General features: G+C 44.5%; 1 protein-coding gene across 1 annotated transcript in view; it reads right to left on the reverse strand.

Annotated features, from left to right (window-relative positions):
- Nucleotides 1-19,596, reverse strand: part of Adamts17 (ADAM metallopeptidase with thrombospondin type 1 motif 17) — a 306,153-nt gene that overhangs the window by 214,722 nt on the left and 71,835 nt on the right. The window contains exon 7 of the mRNA XM_021167985.3: nt 14,954-14,997. Coding sequence (XP_021023644.1) covers nt 14,954-14,997 — 44 coding nt within the window. The remainder of the gene's footprint in view (nt 1-14,953; nt 14,998-19,596) is intronic.

Below are 19,596 nucleotides of genomic sequence, written 5' to 3' on the forward strand. Positions count from 1 at the left end.
TCTAGCTATATATAAGCTATTGAGAAGGCTACAGTGGGTGAAGAAACCTGATACAGCTGGGACCAGAGGAAATGACAGATAGGGTTAAAGGGAGTCTTAATAGTGCATGTGTCCATCCCAGGAGGAAGGGGGATATTCTAGGAAGACTCTTGTGCCCTCCCTATGGACATGAGACTACTGAACAATGGTCCCCAGGAAATTGTAACTACACCAAGAATCATATGGTGGAGCTGCCAGAGAAGGAACTTATCTCTGGGAAAGAGATGTCACAAGTTCTGACTACTTCATCCATTTTGCAAAGGAGAATGGAACTAGGATAATGATGGATCAGGAGTAGGCTGGCCTAGGGCTTGGATAGTGATGGATCAGTGGTAGGCTGGCCTAGGGCTTGGACAGGGGCTTAGCTGTATACACCTCTAGCTTTCTGTTTAAACCTCATGATAGAACCAAGAAAATGACCTCTTTATTTGTGGCCATATTGAATACGTCTTCTTTTTTTGCTTTTCACCATTGCTTGCCTGTTTAATTGGCTTGTTGAGGAAAGGTGGCTAAACCTAGCTTTTTAGGGTTGTCGGGGGACAGACTCTAACCTCCAACCATACTGGTAATAGAGAAGAAGAGACTCATGGTAGGTTCAAAGCATGGATCATGGATTGGCAGAAATAAAGCCAATAAAATGTCAGGTTAACCACTACACTTTGGTTTCACAGTACAGGGAATAGCATCCAATCAAGAGCCTTGGGCACAGTCGATAAGCCTCTTACACTGAATCATATTCCCAAGTACTAAGCAGTTTATAAGAATCGCACACCCTTTTTACAAGGGAGGCAGGTTCTGTGACAAATGCTGCCTATTGGTCTTGTGCTCCATCCCCACCACTTTGTCTGATGTCCCGTCACAGTTATACTCAGGAGGGAAGGGAAGTGGGAAGGTCTTACGCCCCAGGTCTCACGATGGATGGTCGAGAGACCTGTCTCCAGGGACCACCTCCTTCCACTTCTTCCCTGTTCCCTTAGCCCTGTCTATAACCCCTGCATTCTTAGCTCCTGTGGACTTCCACACACACACAGTGCTTGTAGAATTGGGTGTGGGCAAATGTGCCTCCTCCTCCAACACACTGACTGTCTTACAGGTTCCTTTTCCAAAATGAAAACCTCTTGGGGTTGGGACTTTATCTCAAAACTTATGTTTATCTTGGCAGCCAGAGCTCTATGGCTCGGGAACTGCTGCAACCGGCCTGTGAGGCTAACCCCAGGGACTCCCCAGCCTCTCTGCTGCCTCTCTGGGAACCCTTCCATTTAATCAGCAGCCGAGCCAAGGAGAGAGATGAGCCATCGTGGCTGCTCCTGAATCCCACCCCCACTCCACCGCCTTTGCACAGCTGTTTTGTCCTGTTTGATTTTGTAACCATGGGGTACAGGAGACAATAGAAAATATCTGGAATCTTATGAAAGCAAACAAGAGAAGGGCAGCAGGAACTTGGGGAAAGAAGCAGTCTGGTCAACTGGTTTTTGACACGGAATAGCACCCTGGATGCTTGAGAAGAGAGCCTTGGGCTGTACAGTGTGCATGTCTCCAGCTGCAGCAACCTGAGAAGTGGAGGCAAACAGAGGTGTGGGAAGAGCAGAGATATGAGCTGATTCCACCTGCCATACCCAGTGGATTCTCTGGGAAGAAAGGCAAGGGTACCAGGGGCTTCCGGGTTTTCCTCTTCAGATTTTTGTTTGTGTGTGTGTGTTTTGAATGTCTTGTCAGGCCAGGTATTGGACCCAGAGCTTCACACATGCTGAGATGGTGGCTCTGCCATGGCACGGGCACACACACATGCACGCGCACATGCACGCGCACACACACACACACACACATGCATGGGCACACACAGGATAGAGACACAGAGCGAGAGACACAGAGAGACAGACAGACAGACTTTCTGCTCACTGTAAACAAGATTTAGATCAGTGTTTATGAAAGTGGACTCTACAGTCACTACAGTACTTGTGACACATGGTATGATGACCCAGATCTGGCTAAAGGGATCCTAATACATAAGGGTCAGAGGAAGAATTGCATATTTCTAGAACTTTCCAAACTTTTGCTGATGCTTTGGCCCTTAGCTCTGAGTATATATATATATATATATTTTTTTTTTTCCTCCACCAACACAAAGGCATCCAGAACCCTGACCATCACCTGTTGAACAGAAGACACTGAAATTGGGTCAATGTAGCCCACACCTGGGACACGTCTATGAAGAGGAGGAGAGTAGCTCTGTGATAGGTGGGCTGTACTGTTTGGATAATGGATTCATATTAATCTGCTTGTGTTAAAAGAGCTCCTGAGATTAACATGCATGTGAGCCAACCTAGGACTCCTTAAAACAGTGCTGGGCCCCATCTTCAGGCACCAGATTTGAAAGATTTGAGTGGCACAGTTGGCATTAAAGCTATTGATTCAGGGACCACACTTCAAGAACCCCTGCTTTCTGTTATTATAGCTGAGGGCCCTTTATGTCCTTGTGATGGCTTATCATATTAAAACAAGCCTGGCACAGGCAGCCTGATCTTAGAGAAGCTTGCTCATTGTTTACTGATATTTCACTGGGGCTCATGTGCATGTCTTAAACATTCACACGTTGACAAAAGGCAGCGATGATGTGAGTTTCCGAGTTCCTTCCCACGTGTTCCTGGTTGTGCCTGGAGCACTCCCACAGCTGACCCGGATTAGAGATGGTAACCAAACGGCTCCCCCAGGACCGTGGATGTCCGTGTTCGCTAGGATACTGAATCATATGCAAGGAATTACTCTGTCCCGGTGTCCTGCCACCTCATCAGATTTTCCATGAGCCTAGTGTTGGTCTTCAAGCGAGGCAGGGTGGTGGTATTCTGGCAGGAGCACACTCAACTCTGCTGACAGTGGGAACCTGAGCTCTGTGTGGTCTTCTTGCTTTTGTGCAAGGAGCAAAGGAGGTGGGGGACCAGGACTATGACTGGGGAAGAGCAACTCTGGCGACCCTTGCTGTGACTTCACAGATTAATATCAGCTTGATAACTAAGGACCTCTCGATGCCCTGGCAAGCCAAAGGTGCTACAAATGCTTTCCAAAATGTCCCTTCTCTGAAAAGCCTTTGTCCAAGCAAACTAAAATATCATACCTCAAGCCGTCAACTATCTGTCTTCATTCTTTACCATTTACCTGCATCCAGGGTCTACAGTCTATTTATTGCTACAGTTTGGTGCTGAATGTCTTACAAATGCCCATGTGTTAAAGGCTTAGTCCCAGCTTGCCACTGCTGAGAGTTGGCAGACCCTCTGAGAAATGTGGCCTATATGGAGGACTTTAGGTCATTAGGGATATTTTCTTCAAGGGATTTGAGATGTACCTGCCTCCCAACGATGCATTTTTCTTTCTCTCTTGGCACATGGTGAGGGGTTTTGCTTGACCACGAAATGTCACCATGATGTTCTATCCTCCCAACTGGGCCAGCTAAATATTATTGGAAACTTCTAAAGCCATGAGGAGAGACATCTTTTCTCTGGGGCAGGAGAGATGGCTTAGTAAGTATGAGCATCTGCTGCTCATACAGAGGATGAGAATATAGATTTGGTTCCCAGTACCCACATGACATATCACAACCATCTGTAAGTCCAGTTTCAGGGGAGCTAATGCCTTCTGGCTTCTGATGGCATTAGTACTACTACCACTACTACTACTATTCATACACACACACACACACACGCACACACACACACACACAAACAACAAAACACATACACATAAAAAGTTTTAAAATAAACATTTTTTTTCTTTGTAAGCTATTAACTCAGGTGTTTGTTATGTAATGGAAAGCTAACATACTCACTGATCATCATGGAAGCCACCACCTGCTCTCCACTATAACACAAGCCCCACAAGAATGAGAGTCTGTTGTGGGCATTGGCATCCCCAGGGTTAGGGTGGCACCTGAAAGGTACTCAACCTTGTCAATGTGAGAAAGCAGAATGTGTTTGCAAGAACAGAGATCCCTCAGAAAAATACTTCACATTGTAAGGACATAGAAATGAAGCAAGTACCAGGGAAAATAGTGATGGGCAATTTAACACTTGGTGAAATAAGCAATGGACCCAGGGGTAGCAAAATGGGCTAGGAATTAAATCCCCAGGCATCACAGTGAGATAGCTGACCTCAGCTTTACCATTCATGAGTGGGGACATTTCACATGAGAAGTATATTCTTTTAGTGCCTCAGTTTCCCCATGGGCTAACAAAATAAAGCCTTAATTTAAAAGATTATTGAAGGCTAGTGTAGTTTGTATAAGAATGGCACCCATGGGCTTATACGTATTTGAATGCTCAGTCATCAGAAAATGACACTGTTTGAGAAGGACTAGGGGGTATGGCTTGTGGAAGTAAGTGTTGCCTGATTGGAGGAAGTGTGTTACTGTGGGTGGGACTTGGGATTTAAAAGCCAATTAATGCTAGGCCCAGTTCTGTCTCTTGACCTGTGAATAAGGATGCAGTTCTCAGCTATGTTCCAGAACCATGGATGCTGCCATGATGATAATGGACTAAACCTCTGAAACTGTAAGCCAGCCACCAATTAAGTGCTTCCTCTTTATAAGAGTTGCTTTGGTGTCTCATGGTATCTCTTTACGGGAGCAGTGACTAAGACAGGTAGGGAGATGGCTTTCTGAGAGCAAAGCTTTTCAACTTGCCAAGGATAAATTAAAGTCGACTTGGCTCTTGAGCATTCATTCCCTGGCATCTAATATGGTGAACTATATTGATGTTTCCTGTGGTTTGGATATTAAATGTTTCCCAAATGCTTTGTTTTAGTGGCTTGGTCGTGAGCCTGGGATGGTATTGGGAGGTGGTGGGACCTATAGAGGATGGAAGTTAGGGAATATAACCCTGAAGGATATTTGGAACACAGACCTTGTCCTCTCTGTCTCTTCCTCACCATATAATGCACAACTTTACTCCGGCATGTGCTCCCAGTCATGATGATGCCAAATCTACAATTTCATCCAATTATGGCCTCAAGCCTTTGAAACTGTGAGTTAAGACACTTCTCATCTCTCTTAACTTTCTGTTTGTTTGTTTGTTTGTTTGTTTTGAATTTTGTTTGAGACAAACTCTTGCTGTGTAGCTTAAGCTGGCCTAGAACCCAGACTGACCTTGAATTCAGGAATCTCCTGCCTTAGCCCCTCCCTGCAACTTCTAGGATTACAGATGTGTCCCACCACATCAGACTGTTTCTCCTCCATTTTAATTTACTTTCTCAGGCAAGTTATCATAGGCAGAGAGCCCATTCATGTGGTCCCTCTAACCAACAGGAGACACAGCAGGAGTAACAAGAAGGGGCAACGTGTGCACTGAAGGGACCACTCTTCATATTGAAGGATTAAGAACCTAGAGGACAACTCTGGAGTCACGGAACCAGCAGCAGCTCCGTGCTTTGGCATCTGATGATCCACCAGGCTTCCTGACTTGCTGAGCACTATAGAAGATCCAAAGTTTGTCACCAGGGACAAGTCTAGAACTGTACCAGTCCAGCGATGGCAAAGCAGGATTAATTCTTCCACATTTACATCTCGAAGTTTGTCAGTCTAGGAATGCAAAGCCCTTCCTTCCCTTTGTTCTATTGCTGTACTGTGTTGTCCTTTTATAGAGCTGCCCGTAAGCCCAAGTCCTAAGAGCCCATTCAGGTTGCTTATCCTTGAGCCCTCCAGTATGTATCAATTTCTCTTTCTTTTTCTCTTGTTTCTCTGGGAAATTTAAGATTGAATGAAGGAAGGGGAGTTACCTTTACCTGCTCTGTAAGGCCAAGGCTACTTTTCATCCTCCTCTAAAATCACTCAAAATTCCAACCATGTCCTTAACTCTGCAACTACTGAGAGGAGGGGGTGCCAGCTGCCAAGTCTTCAGGGTTTGGAGATCTCAAAACTTGAAAAGCACAGGATCTTAGCTAGAGATGCAGACTTTCTTGGTTCTGAACATGGAAGCTAAGTACCGCCAAACAGAACCCCAGTTCCAGTGTCCCAGGACTCTTATTTTCTCCTGTAACACCCAGTTTCAGGCACTGTGGCTGCCAAGTCCTTGGGTAACCTTAGGATGATCAATGAGGAAAAATCTCCAAGCACTGCTCATAGGAGGATGTAAGTACTAAACCCCCACAATATCACATGTCACTTCCAATCTCATTCCATTGGGCAGAAGGTTGCTGTTGGCTCTTGCCAGGAAAACTGAGAAATTTAATCTCCCAAGCGGGGAGGAATTCTGTGAATATCAGCTAACAGTATTTACCATAATACCCCAGCCTGTGTGACAGGTCCTAACTATGATTCAGCCCAGCCTCAACCAACCATGGCTCAGCCCATCCCTTCTCTAATCATGGCACATCCTCTCCTGAACCATGGCTCAGCTCCTCATTAACTAGGACATAGTTTATTCCTGCTTGTCATAAGCTTTTGATCACACTGACCCATGCCAACCCCTGCATACCAGATATTTACACTATGGTCCATAACAGTAGGAAATTACAGCTATGAAGTAACAATGATTTTATGGGTGGGGCCACCACAACATGAGGACCTTCATTAAAGGGTCACCGCAGTAGGAAGGTTGAGAACCACTGCCTTAGATGAACCACCTCTGTGTCTCTTGAAGCACTCTGATTTCTTAAACTGTATATATGAAGAAGTTGAGGTTAAAAATTCAGAGCCAACTTCCAATTTCCCAAGAGAGAATTGAGGGTTCTTCACTTTATAAACTCACAGTGACCAAGGGAGCCTGGTAACTGTCTACATGATGATGTAAGCTCTGAGTCTCAGAGGTCACCCGATGCTGGCCTGTGGTCAATTCCCAGCACCACAGCAGCCTCAGTGGCTGACCTCATCTCTTCACACCAGAAGTCCAACAGCTGAGCAGCTGCTGGGAAAATGAATTCAGGGCTAGACTAAAGGGCAGTTTTAGTGCCAGATTACAGTGTGCACTTCCCACTATCCAAAAATGTCAGTGAGCCATGTGCTCTACCTGAGCCCCCTTTACTAAAGCCACACAGCACAGCTTGATAACCAAAAAAAAAAAAAAAAAAAAAGAAAATATTGAAAAAGACTTTACTTCAGCTCCAGCATCCCTTCCTACCATGCCCATCCTCTCTTTGCCCTGGCTTACTTTTTCTCTGCCCTCCAGCAGGCTAACTGCCCCTTCATGTATTACCCACACCCCAGCTAGAACCCCATTCTCCCTTCCATAGGTCAAGGACTCCCCTCTACCTGGAAACTGTTCTTCAAATGAAGTTGCCTTAAAAAAAATTCTACAGAATCAAATCTACACTTTCTCTTTTCATCTCATCTAAAACAAAACAAAACAAACATAAATTCTACCATGGTCAACTAAACACAAAACATCACATTAACCACTTCTCAGTGTGCAGTTCAGTGGCAATATATCCCTTTCCACAGTTGTTCAATCATACTGCTCTCCTGATTCTGTTTTTGTCTCTGTGAAAAAAAAAATCCTCACCATAAGCAATTGAGGGAGAAAGGTTTATTTGGCTTATGGCTCCAAATTATTACGTATCATTGTGATGAAGCCAAGGCAGGAAACTTGAAGCAGGTCATCACATCAACAGTCAAAAGCGGAGAGAGAGTAATGAATGTGTATATGCCTCAAGGGCTTCGCTCACTTTCTCTATTCTTTATACAGGTCAGGACCCAGACCCAGAGAATGATGCTGCCCACAGTGGGCTGTATCTCTCTATATCAATTAACCAAGAAAATCTCCCAGAGAAAATATCTAAGGCCAACACAATCCAGAAAAACCATCACTGAGACTCTCTCCCAGTGATCCTACCTTGGATCAAGTTGATGATTAAAACCAACCACCAAGCAAGCCGGGCAGTGGTGGCGCACGCCTTTAATACCAGCACTTGGGAGGCAGAAGAAGGCAGATTTCTGAGTTTGAGGCCAGCCTGGTCTACAGAGTGAGTTCTAGGACAGCCAGGGCTACACAGAGAAACCCTGTCTCGAAAAACAAAAAACAAAACAAAACCCCAAAAAACAAAAACAAAAAAACAAACAAACAAAACCAACTACCATGACCAACATTGAGGTTTGAGTTTTTGTCTTGTAAAACTGGAACTTTAGGCTATTAAGGAATACTAGCTCATCCTTTCTCTCTTCTCCCAGCCCCTGGACACAACCATTTTTTTGTCTCTATAAATATTCTTTGTGTACCTTATACGTGTGAAATCCAACAGCACACATGCTTTTCTAATGTAGGCTCATTTCGCTCAACATCATGCTTCAAAGGCTCACCCATGATGTAGTCTGTGTCAGAATTGCCTTTTGTTTTATGGTTGGCTTTCTATCCCACCATATGTGCATACCACACTGCATTTATCCATTGGGTGGACACGACACGTAGAGTGCTTTTGACTCTTGGGATAATGCTGCTATGAACACAAGTGTGCAAACATCTCTTTGAGTACCTGCTCTTGTGGGTGTGTGTATGTGTTTGTGTGTGTGTATACACATACAAATTCTTGCTTTGCACTTTAATCTGGGGGGAGAAAATACTATTGTTTTTCCATACAAGATGCAAATTTTCCCATGACCACCAGGGGTGCACAAGAGTCTCCACTTCTCCACAGCCTCAGTAGCATTTGCCATTTCTGACTTTGGATGGGGTGGGTTTTTTTTTTTAGATATTTTTGTTGTTGTTAATTACATATGAGTTTCACATGCGTGCAGGTACCTAAGATGGGCAAAAGAAGGTGTCAGAGCCCCTGAACTGATGGTTGTAAGCCATCTGACATAGGTGATAAGAACCAAACTTGGGTCCTCTGTATATGTTCTTAACCTCAGACCCATCCCTCCAGCCCGTCTTTCTGATTCTTGACAATCACCAAATTAATAGATGTGTCCAGTCATTTCCTTTATCCTCTTAGGAGACCTGAGGATTGTTATTTCCATTGTATAGATGAGATCACATCTGGATATGGAAGGTAAATCACAAAGGTTGTTGCAGAAGCAAGACATGATTCCAAGCCTAACTGTAGAACCAGCATCCAGACCACAGGACTGAGCTTTGCCTGTCCCCTCTTCCAATGTGTGGCCCTTAGTAGAAGTCACCATTACTGATGAGATGATGGGGCTCTGCAGATGGCAACAGGGACCATGAGGGACACCATATAGTAAAGCATTGTAGAGCTCATCTCTGGCTTTCAATCTCAAATTTTCCAGGCTTCTTCCAACTAACACAGAAGGCATTGCTCCTGTGGACCTCCTAGTGGTCCTCCTTGGTCTCCATGCCCAACACGCTACTGCATGTTCTGTTTCTGTGGCTTCCCATGAGCTACAACAGCTGTCTCACCACACAGAAGTCTCACACAGCCTCACTTCCCATCATTATCTCTGCTTCGCCAGTTCACTAGAAAACTTGCTCACTTGATTCTAACAAATCTGAAAAGGATTCTGATTCTGATTCAAGTAAGAACAGTCCTCTAAGATGATAAAGCTTCCTTCCAAGCTAATTGCAAAGTTCCTTGGCTTAGAGGAACATAGAGGGAACAGAGCAGCCCTCTGATAACTGTCACACCAGGGAGATGCTGACAAGGAAATGGTGGTGGGCTTTGGCCTAACACCAATGTCCCCAGTGTCTTGTGTGTGATCTGAAGACATGATGCATTTTGGAGTCCTTTCACAAGCTTGGCTGGATACAGTGGCCTACAGATACTCAGCCTCCGCCCATGAGGAACAATGTTTTTAAAGGGCAACAGTGTATGATAAGGCTCAACAAGGCTCAGGGATCACTGTGGAAGATGGGAAGGAAAGACCAGGAAATTTGATAAGACTGTGTCACCTAGGAGTGTCAGAAGTTATGGACACAAAGTTATCAATGTGACTGTTCAAACATGAACTGAGTAGGGACAACTACTGACATGCTAAAGTGAGCAGGGGAAAGATCATAAGGCCCCAACCTTACTCAAAGGAGTATGGGCAACTAAGGAATGTTGACAGCTAGAAAAGTAGTCCTCCCTAGGGAAGAGCACACCAATTGACTTTAATACCACGTGGTCAGCCCTGGAAACCTCACATGTAAGTAACATTATATAGACTGAACAGCTTGTATACATATACACACACATACGATGAATGAAAAGAGAGGCTATAAATTTAAGAGAGAGCAGGCAGGGGTATCTAAAAGCATTTGAGGGGTGAATGGGAAGAAGAAAATAATATCATATTGTAATCTCAAATTATGAACAAGAGATTCATATCTTTAAAGGCAATGGTACTGCTACCCTGAACAATTAATGTCCTAGCCTATGTTCCAAGCCCTCAGTTGTGTCCCCTGTGTGTTGAACATCTTTGCTTCTTCAGTCCCCTTGCTTTCTAATTCCAAAGGCAGTTAGGCATGACAACCTGCTTCTTCATTGGTCTCTATCTAGCTCCAAAACTAAATGTTGGTTCCACATCTTGAAAGGGCTGATAGAATTCCAACCCATAGAAAACATCTCTGCATTTTCACCCTATTTAATACAGTCCTGCCATCATGGAAACTTAGAAGAGAACCTGACAGGAAAAAAATGAGATAGGGTGAACTTGGTCCTCTAGGGCAAGTGGTTTTAGTTATGGGCACCCAGACACATCCCAAACACAAAGTGCTTACACGGTAGCATAGCTTTCAAGCCAGACAGATCCCCCCCCCCCCAGGAGGCTCTTACAAGAATGAGCTGAGGATTGAAAGAACTCACAAGCACAGACAAAGCCACATCATCAGACACAGGAAGTATACATGCATGCTCTGACTTGAACACTTGTACCAGGCACGTACGTGTGTACATGTGTGTCTATGTGAACGGGCACATATTCACTTACATTTTTTCTTGCCACCATTCTCCTAGGCTATGCTGGCAATAGCCATATGGGGAGACAAGGACAGCATGGGCTTGGGGCTACCCACATCTCCTATGTTCTGAAACATGGCAGCCCTTACCCATGGCCTTTTAGAAGACCCTCCCAGCATCTAAGTACAAGCTAATCAGCATTTTAAATAGGTTCTACCAACATGTAACGCTAACTGTGTTAAGGAATGAGTTGCTATAATGAAATATGTGCTTTTTGGGTTTCCCAGAAACTCTTCCTGCCCTGTTTTAAAAACTAGTTCTTTGAGAATTTTGTAGGATGTATTTTGGTCATATTCACCCCCTTCCTGACTCTTCTCAGATGTTCCTTTTCCCTAACTACCCAATTTGTAGCCTACTTTTTAAAAATCATGTCAAGATAGTTGGGTATGTGGCCCTCCACTAAGAAATCCAACTGGATCATGATACACAATACCCTAATACAATAGAATGCTACATTCATAACTAACTCTTGTGAATAAAATAAGTATAAGAAACACACATGCACACACACACACACAGCACAGGAGATTGTCAAATCCTAATTACAAGTACCAATAAAACTAGCAAGGAGAAGAATTTGTCAGAGCCTAGAGGATCTGCCCTGGGACAAAAAATACACAATTAAATATCAAGCTTTTACTTCTGTCAAATCACACGGTGAGGAAGAGTCTAAGACTGTGGCACCTCCACAGGACCAAGATGAAATGGAGAGCATCTAAACTGGGTGTTCAAAGGAACTCTCTCCCGGAGGCAGTTCCTTAAGTCCATGCACAGATGTTCTTCCATCTGTGATGGAGTTATGTCCAGATAAATCATTAATAGCCTTTCTACTAATCTGGCAGCCTTTTTTGATTCTGTACCACTAGACAGACAGATAAACAGAGATGATAGGTAGAATATGTGTGTCTCTGTGTGTGTGTGTATAATCACACTATATCACACATACACACACATACACACACATATACACATATATATGGAAATTAATAAGAGTCTGAGGCTGGTCTGTGATTGCCATATCCCCAGCTTTAAAATGCTCATCAAAGCTGAGCATGGTGGCACACACCTTTAATCCCAGCACTTAGGAGGCAGAGGCAGGCAGATTTCTGAGTTCAAGGCCAGCCTGGTCTACAAAGTGAGTTCCAGGACAGCCAGGGCTATATAGAGAAACCCTGTCTCAAAAAAAAAAAAAAAGAAAGAAAGAAAGAAAAAAAGAAAAAAGTTCATCAAATTAAAACTTCATTTTAAAACTGACTTGATTACATGTTCAAGTGAATTATGGTACATTAAAATAAGCATAATATAATGATAAGTCTCGGGCCAGGCGTGGTGACACATGCCTTTAATCCCAGCACTTCGGAGGCAGAGGCAGGTGAATTTCTGAGTTCAAGGCCAGCGTGGTCTACAGAATGAGTTCCAGGACAGCCAGGACTACACAGAGAAACCCTGTCTCGAAAAACAAAACAACCAACCAACCAAAATGCTAAGTCTCTAGATCCAATTCCTTTGTAAAAATTAAAAATTCCAGGCTGGAGAGATGGCTCAGCGGGTAAGAGCACTGACTGCTCTTCCAAAGATCCTGAGTTCAAATCCCAGCAACCACATGATGGCTCACAACCATCCTTAGTAAGATCTGATATCCTCTTCTGGTGCTGTCTTAAGACAGCTACAGTGTACTTAGATATAATAATAAATAGTCTTTAAAAAAATTAAAAATTCCCAGAGTATTAGAAAGAACACAGAGTGGGAGACAAGAGGCAGAGTAGCCCACTGCCAACTTAAGAACCCATCCCCCCAGTAACCCACTGCCACCTTAGGAATGATTGCACCCTGTCCCTGCCATGAAAAGACATGCCTCTTTAGGAACTGGCACATATGTGCCAGAGAGATCGCATAAGAGTATCAGATACCACCAGGTGATGTGTGGCTAAGTGCCAAATGAATAGCCCTAAATTATCAGAATCCACAAGATGAAGAATTAACACACACACACACCCATATGACTATATTTTGAAACAGGGCTTTGAGAAATATAATTAAATAAGGTTAAATGATGTCATAAACGTGGGTTATAATCCAGTGTGATTGATGTGCTCATAAAAAGCAAGACATCAGGAGCACAGAGAAGTAAGGGAATGGTGTGCAGGCAGCCATCCATCGGCAAGCCATGGAGAACCCTCATCGGAAACCAGACACCTGAAGACAAATGGACCTGGACCAGTGGCCTCCAGATCTGTGAAGCCTAAGATTTTGTCACCTGAGAATCCCAGAACCTTGCAACAGTTTGCATTTTCTCAGGACAGGTGCAGGGTGAAACAGATGCACACTCCAAAATGAACATTGTCCTGAGAAAAGTATTTAAAGTGGCATGGACTATTGAGTAGGCGAGAGAAAGACACTTGCTTGATTGGAATCAGCTACTCGATCTTTCACACCGGGAGGAGTATGTGATTCATATCGCAGGGATAGTTTGTACATTCATAATAAAACGAAAGGTAGCTATCAATCATATGAAGGAGAAACACATGCTCCAGCGCATATTATCCACAGACACGTAGCTTCTTTCATCTGCACTCATCCCTTCCCTGTGATATATTAGCCATGCAACATGGTACACAAAACCTCTGGAGTTCTCAGCCAGGCGCTGCAGAACACATGGTGTGGAGATCCAGGCTCAGCACTGCACAGCCCAGTGGCTTCTGGGGAATCAGGACATATAGGACAAGGGCTAGGTGAGGAACGAATGCCCGAACCTAGGCAAGGAGCCGGTGCAGGGTGAAACAGATGCACACTCCAAAAAGAGCTACGCTATGAACTCTAGGAAGACTACCATTCCAACAGCACGTCTCCCTGTAGCGTCACATCTTCACTTGAGCCTGGCTCGGCTACCCCACAAGCAAAACAAGGCTGGCATTGTCTTTGCCCAGGGATTCCATCATGGATCCAGTCCTAAGGAGCAAAGCCCAGATATCTATTGGCTGGATTTTGATATCTTGGTCTCTGATCGGTTTTGAAGACTGATAAAATAAAGGAATAAAATAATCATCAACTGCCAACATGTAGAATAGACGTTGGCTACCATCATACCAGATTCTGAAGGGCCTCATTTAATCACCTAATCAAGGCAGTGTTAAGAAACTTGAGTCACCCAGTTCAGTCACATAGAGTCCTAACAGAGGCCAAGGTTACCCAGAACTGAGACTCCATGGTAACAGGTTGCTAACATCTCAACTGTACAATATTAGATATCATGTCAATCCTATCTGGCTTCCCGTTGGCATTTCTGTAATTCAAATCAGATGAGCATATGAGATTCCCAACTTTTCTCTAGGTCATACAGTATTTGCACATACTGCATACAGTATATGGCTTTGTTCACTGTTTGGGTTTTCTTTGTTTGTTTGTTTGTTTGTTTGTTTGTCTTCCAAGAAAGAGTTTCTCTGGGTGTCCCTGGTTGCCCTGACATTTGCTTTGTAGACCAGGCTGGCCTCAAACACAGAGATCTGGCAAACTCTGCTTCCTAAGTGCTGGGATTAAAGGTGTGCACCACCACACCTAGCAGAAGGAAGGTCTCTACATGTATCCTTTAAAACAGAAAGGCCATTCAGGTATCACTGAAAACAGGAAAGGAAGGAGGAGCTACATGTGAGGGCTAGGTAAGAAAGAGACATAAGGAAAGACGACCCGAGTTTCTCTACATCTGCATCTACATCTCAGTACTGCTTAGACTAGAAAGCAAGCTGCCAGGGCAGACAGATGCTTAGAGACGATTATACTCTCAACTGCAGGCATCTTGGAGCTACCTGGCACCTCTGGCCCTTGGTTTGACTTGTTATAATATTCCTTCCCAACCCATTATCTAGATGCCTTCTGTCATAGGCAGCCTCAAAACTCACCTGAAAAGAAAATAGAGGAACCAATTTACAGGAAGAGAGGCAACAGGAAATACTAAGCTTGTTTGAGGAGATGGGGGTAACTCCAAAAGACTGCAAGTCCCATGATGCATCATCTCTTTGAATCATTGTCAGAGTTGTAAACTTACCAACAGTGTCACAAGGTTCATCTTTGTGAACGCAGAAATCTGTCCTAAAAAAAGAAAAGAAAAGATACAGTCTGATGTATGTGGTACTCTGCAAGAATTGGAGAAGAAATCGCATACTAATATTGGTTGGTGATCCTATAATATTGTTGCTTTAATTTAGACAAATGACAATGTCTGTCAAAAGTAAACCATCTATGGCAGTTCTAAATGGTTAAGGACAGTCACTACATGGAAGAACCCATATTAAAAATGTTTTTGCATTTATTTGTGAAGTGTGCATGCACGTGCCATAGCACACAGGCAGAGATCTGAGGGAGTCAGTTCTCTTCTGGAGGCGAGTTGTGGGGAGAGAACTCAGGCCATCAGGCTTGGAGGAAAGTACCTTCATGCACTGAGTCACCTCACTGCCTCAGGACTCCTTCTTACAGCTGAAGTGCTCCACACAGAGCTGTTGGAAAGAAGTTGTTCTTTCAAACACTGAAAAACTTGAAAGGCCTTTTTTGATCAGAGACAATGAATGACTAGTCAACTGTGGATAGCTGTCAGGGCCATTCCTCATATCCATGGAGAGGCAACCAAAAGCCATTTCTAAAAATCATTTTTCAAGCTCTCAGAAATCCCCTGGGTGTACGGTTAAGGATGAGTAAGAATGCAAAGCTTGCTTCAGCCCTGGTCCTGCACAGCCTATGGGTTCACAGTCAGCTCTCTTGATGAGACAAAGCGTTGAGCACAGCTTTTCCACCAACAAACATCCCCAGGCTTCCCTCTAGAACTCCCACAGTTAGTAGCCAACCACAGAAAAGGAGATAGAGGAGGAGAATGGCAGTCCCCAAAGCAGCCATGGTCCATTCACCAATAAATAGACAGGCAGACAGGCAGGCAGGCAGGCAGGCAGACAGGCAGACAGGCAGGCAGATCCTAGAGGTAGCCAGACATTAAACACTGTATGACAGCAGGTGTCAGCCCTGGTCCCGGCTGACCTTCCCTGGCTAACCCTGCCAGGTTTCCACGCCAGCATTCATGACCACGATTCTTGCCTTCACTCTGGTCTTAATCTACTCACAGCAATGGCCCAGGGAAACCAAGCAGGGGCTGTCACTTTCCTTCCACTCTATCCACTGTCATCTCTGTGCACATCCCAGCCCAGGCTCATCTCCAGTGTGCTGTATGTACAAGGAGCAAGCGCCGAGTGTGTCCATCCCTCAGCCTACTCCTGCTAGGCATGGATCCCAGCAGCCTACTCTCACCCACAGGCTGTGGATCTGGAGGCCTAAAGGCTCTGCCTGACATCTTGATGCACAGATTCCCAGGCATGGCTGACAACTGAGCACCTTGGGACAGAGTCACCTCACCAAGCACACTGGGCATCCTGCAGGCCAGAGGACATGGCAGGGCAGGAGTCATGGATGGGAGTGAAAGCTTAGAAGTGTGGCCAGAGAGGAAACAGGGAGGTAACCCAGGTCTGAGGGATCTGCCACTCAGTGGGTTTTGCTTCTGGAAGTTCCCAAGTTTTTCGTAACAAATATATATAGTTTGGGTTATCATTTTTTGGTCAACTTATTTTAGTATTATCATTTATCAACTGAAAGGTAAAATGGTACATAACTATACAATGCAAAAATGAGCTGGGATGTGTATATTGTGAAAGGATAAAATCCAGCTAATAGAAACAGCCATCACCTCAGGTACCAGTTTACATTTTGGTTTTTGTTTTAGTTTTGTGGGGTTTTTTGTTTGTTGGTGAGATTACTTAAAATTCACTTTCACAGTAGTCCTTAAGCATATGTCATTATGAACTGGACAATAAATATCTAGAACTCAGGAAAAGAAAAGCCTTTAAGACTATCCACTATTATGAAAAAAACAAAAAACAAAAAACAAAAAACAACTTAAACGCTTTATTATCATGACCTTAGCCCAAAACCAAACCAATTTTGTGGAAAGGAAGTAGAGCTAAGATGCTAAGTGGTCAAAGCAAGCCTCCTGGCTTCACTTTGCTGCTTTGCTCTTAGGTTTCCTGGGCTGGAGGCTCCTGAACAGGAAGCAGAGGGGGCAGGGAGAAAACTGATTCTGAGCGGTTGAGGACTGGGACCTGCAGGAGATCCCAGCATGACCCTCAGCCAGACCTGCACACTTGCTTGGCTGTCTCTCTGATGTTCTCTACAGGAACACAGAGCTGTGCTTGGGGAGAAACGGTATGTGACTGTCTTCCTAGGTCACATACAGAAGCGAAAGGTAAAGCCACTAGGGCTGGAGCCCCAGTCCTCTGTGTGGCCCTGGCTGGCCTCCAACTGCAGTACATATGGTGGCTGTCTACAGCCTAGACACACACACACAGCTGCAGAAAAGCTGACGGCCTCTGCTAGCCATGACATCATGTTCACATCCTCTGTAGCAGCCAGTGTCCAGGAGAACAGCTCCCAGGCTTAGCCTCCGGCCAAAAGAGAGAAAGAGGAGAAAAACGTCACACTGGCCAGATGCAAGGCTGGAAAACGGGGATGCTGTCCCCCTGAACAATGCCTGGCCTGTGAGGTTTCCTATTAGACACTTGGCTAGGGTTAACCCTGGGCAGAAAGGGCACCTCTCTAAAGCAGCTGCCCTTGCATTCCATTTCCCTGTAAAGCATCAACCTGCCGCCAGCTCAACCTCAGGAACTGCAGCCCCAGCTTCTAGCTACACACAGGCTTCGCAGCCAGCTCTCATCCCACCCACTCCAGTGCTGCTGCCCTGCCCTTGTAGGAGGCAACATTTGCAAGGGCAGCCTTTGGGGAAGTGGCTAAGTAGTGATTTATCCATAGAGGCAAGAACAAAGGCTTAGGCAGCCCTGAGGTGTCATCATGAAAAGGAAAAAGAAAACAGGCCCCTAGGCATGTGTGTGTTTATATGTGTGTGTGTGTGTGTGTGTGTGTGTGTGTGTGTGTGTTCAGAAGATGATGTTGGGGATCTTCCTTAATTTCTCTCCCCGTCAGTTTTTGAGACAGGGTCTCTCAATGAAACTGAAACTTATCCACTGGACTACAGCAGCAAGCCAGCAAGCCCCCATTTCTGCCAAACACATACCAGTAAGCCCAGCTCTTTCACATGAGTTCCAGAGGCTCAAACTCAGACCTTCATGTTTGGATCACAAGCATGTCACTAAGCCATCTTCCCAGACCCCTGGCTGACTCCGTTGTTTAAAACAGGATCTCTCATAGCCTAAAAGCTGGCATCAAACTCACTATGTAGGCAGTGACCTTAAACACCCGATCGTCCTGTCTCTATCACCCAAGTGCTGCCAATGTGGACAAGTAATGCTTTCACTGGCTAGCTATGGTTTTATAAAAGACCTAATCCACAAGTTTTGCCAACCCTGATTTTGATGACATTTATTTTCTCTGAAAAGAAAAAAAAACAAAAACAAAAACAAAAACAAACCCCTTCCATTCCCAGATCAGGACCACTTCCAAATGCTTTCTCTCCCCCTTTCTGGAGGTCTCTGTAAGCCTTGGCGACAACTGATGTATTCTATACTGGAAACTGATGGGTGCATTGAAAATAGTCTCATCTCAGAAACATTAGTAAGATGGGTAGGTTATGGACACATTCACTAGCTTCTCGCAAAAGGAAATAGCAGGAAGGCAGAAAGTATTTTCAAATATGGTGTCAGGAGAGAATCTCCTAAGTTAGAAATATTTTTAATAAACACTAGAATCCCTAAGTTTTATAGTGTTTATAAAAACTACTTTCAAAGTAGGGTACTGGAAGTTTAGCTGCAAATTCCAATCCTGAGGTTGTTTAAAACAAGCTCTTCTCTATGAAGGACCTTTAGACCTCGTTTGATTAGGCCTAATTAATTTCATGTAGGAAATTAATCATATAATTTATGGTTGTGCATAAACATGGCTCCACAGGACTCCTGCTTGCTTAACAAGTAGAATATACTCTCCAAACATCTGCCCCCATCACCACAGTCCTTCAGGTGTTCTACAGACAGTCTCCTAGGCCCCCAAATGCCATTCCCGAGTGAGCAGTAGCAGTTTCTAGCTAGGGAAGATGGGGTCCCAGCACTTCCAAGGAAGAAGCGCCTTGGAGATGGCTGGCACTCACTGGCTGGCAAGCCCACACCTAGAGCAGGCAAGCCAGCTGGTGATCCTACCATAGCTACGGAACGATTTAAGACACTATGCTCAGAGCATCCCAATAGACATTTAATTCCATGTAAGTAGCAAATGTTCTCACAGGGAACCAATATGCCTACAGAGGGCCTCTCAATCCCAGGGGCTGACAACTGATAACCTTTCTAGAAGAGGGATCAGGTATCTGTCAGTGGCCTGGTAATGGCATGGTATATGTTCTCTCGTTCTTGTTTTCTTTTTCTTTCTTTCTTTCTTTCTTTCTCTCTCTCTCTCTCTCTCTCTCTCTCTCTCTCTCTCTCTCTCTCTCTCTCTCTCTCTCTCTCTCCCCAATTGGGGGATGGGCATGCATATGTATGGGTACATATATGTGTGACTGCACATATGTGTGGGCATGCATTTAGATGTGGAGGTCAGAGGTCAAACTCAAATATGAGTTAATAATTTAATCTCAAATATTAGTCTTCCCGAACAATCATCTTGTTTTCTGAGACAGATTCTCATTGGCCTGGGGACTGCTAACTAGGATAG

Source organism: Mus caroli, unplaced genomic scaffold, assembly GCF_978045245.1.
Source record: "Mus caroli unplaced genomic scaffold, Mus_caroli_1 scaffold_8, whole genome shotgun sequence".
NCBI lineage: Eukaryota > Metazoa > Chordata > Mammalia > Rodentia > Muridae > Mus > Mus caroli.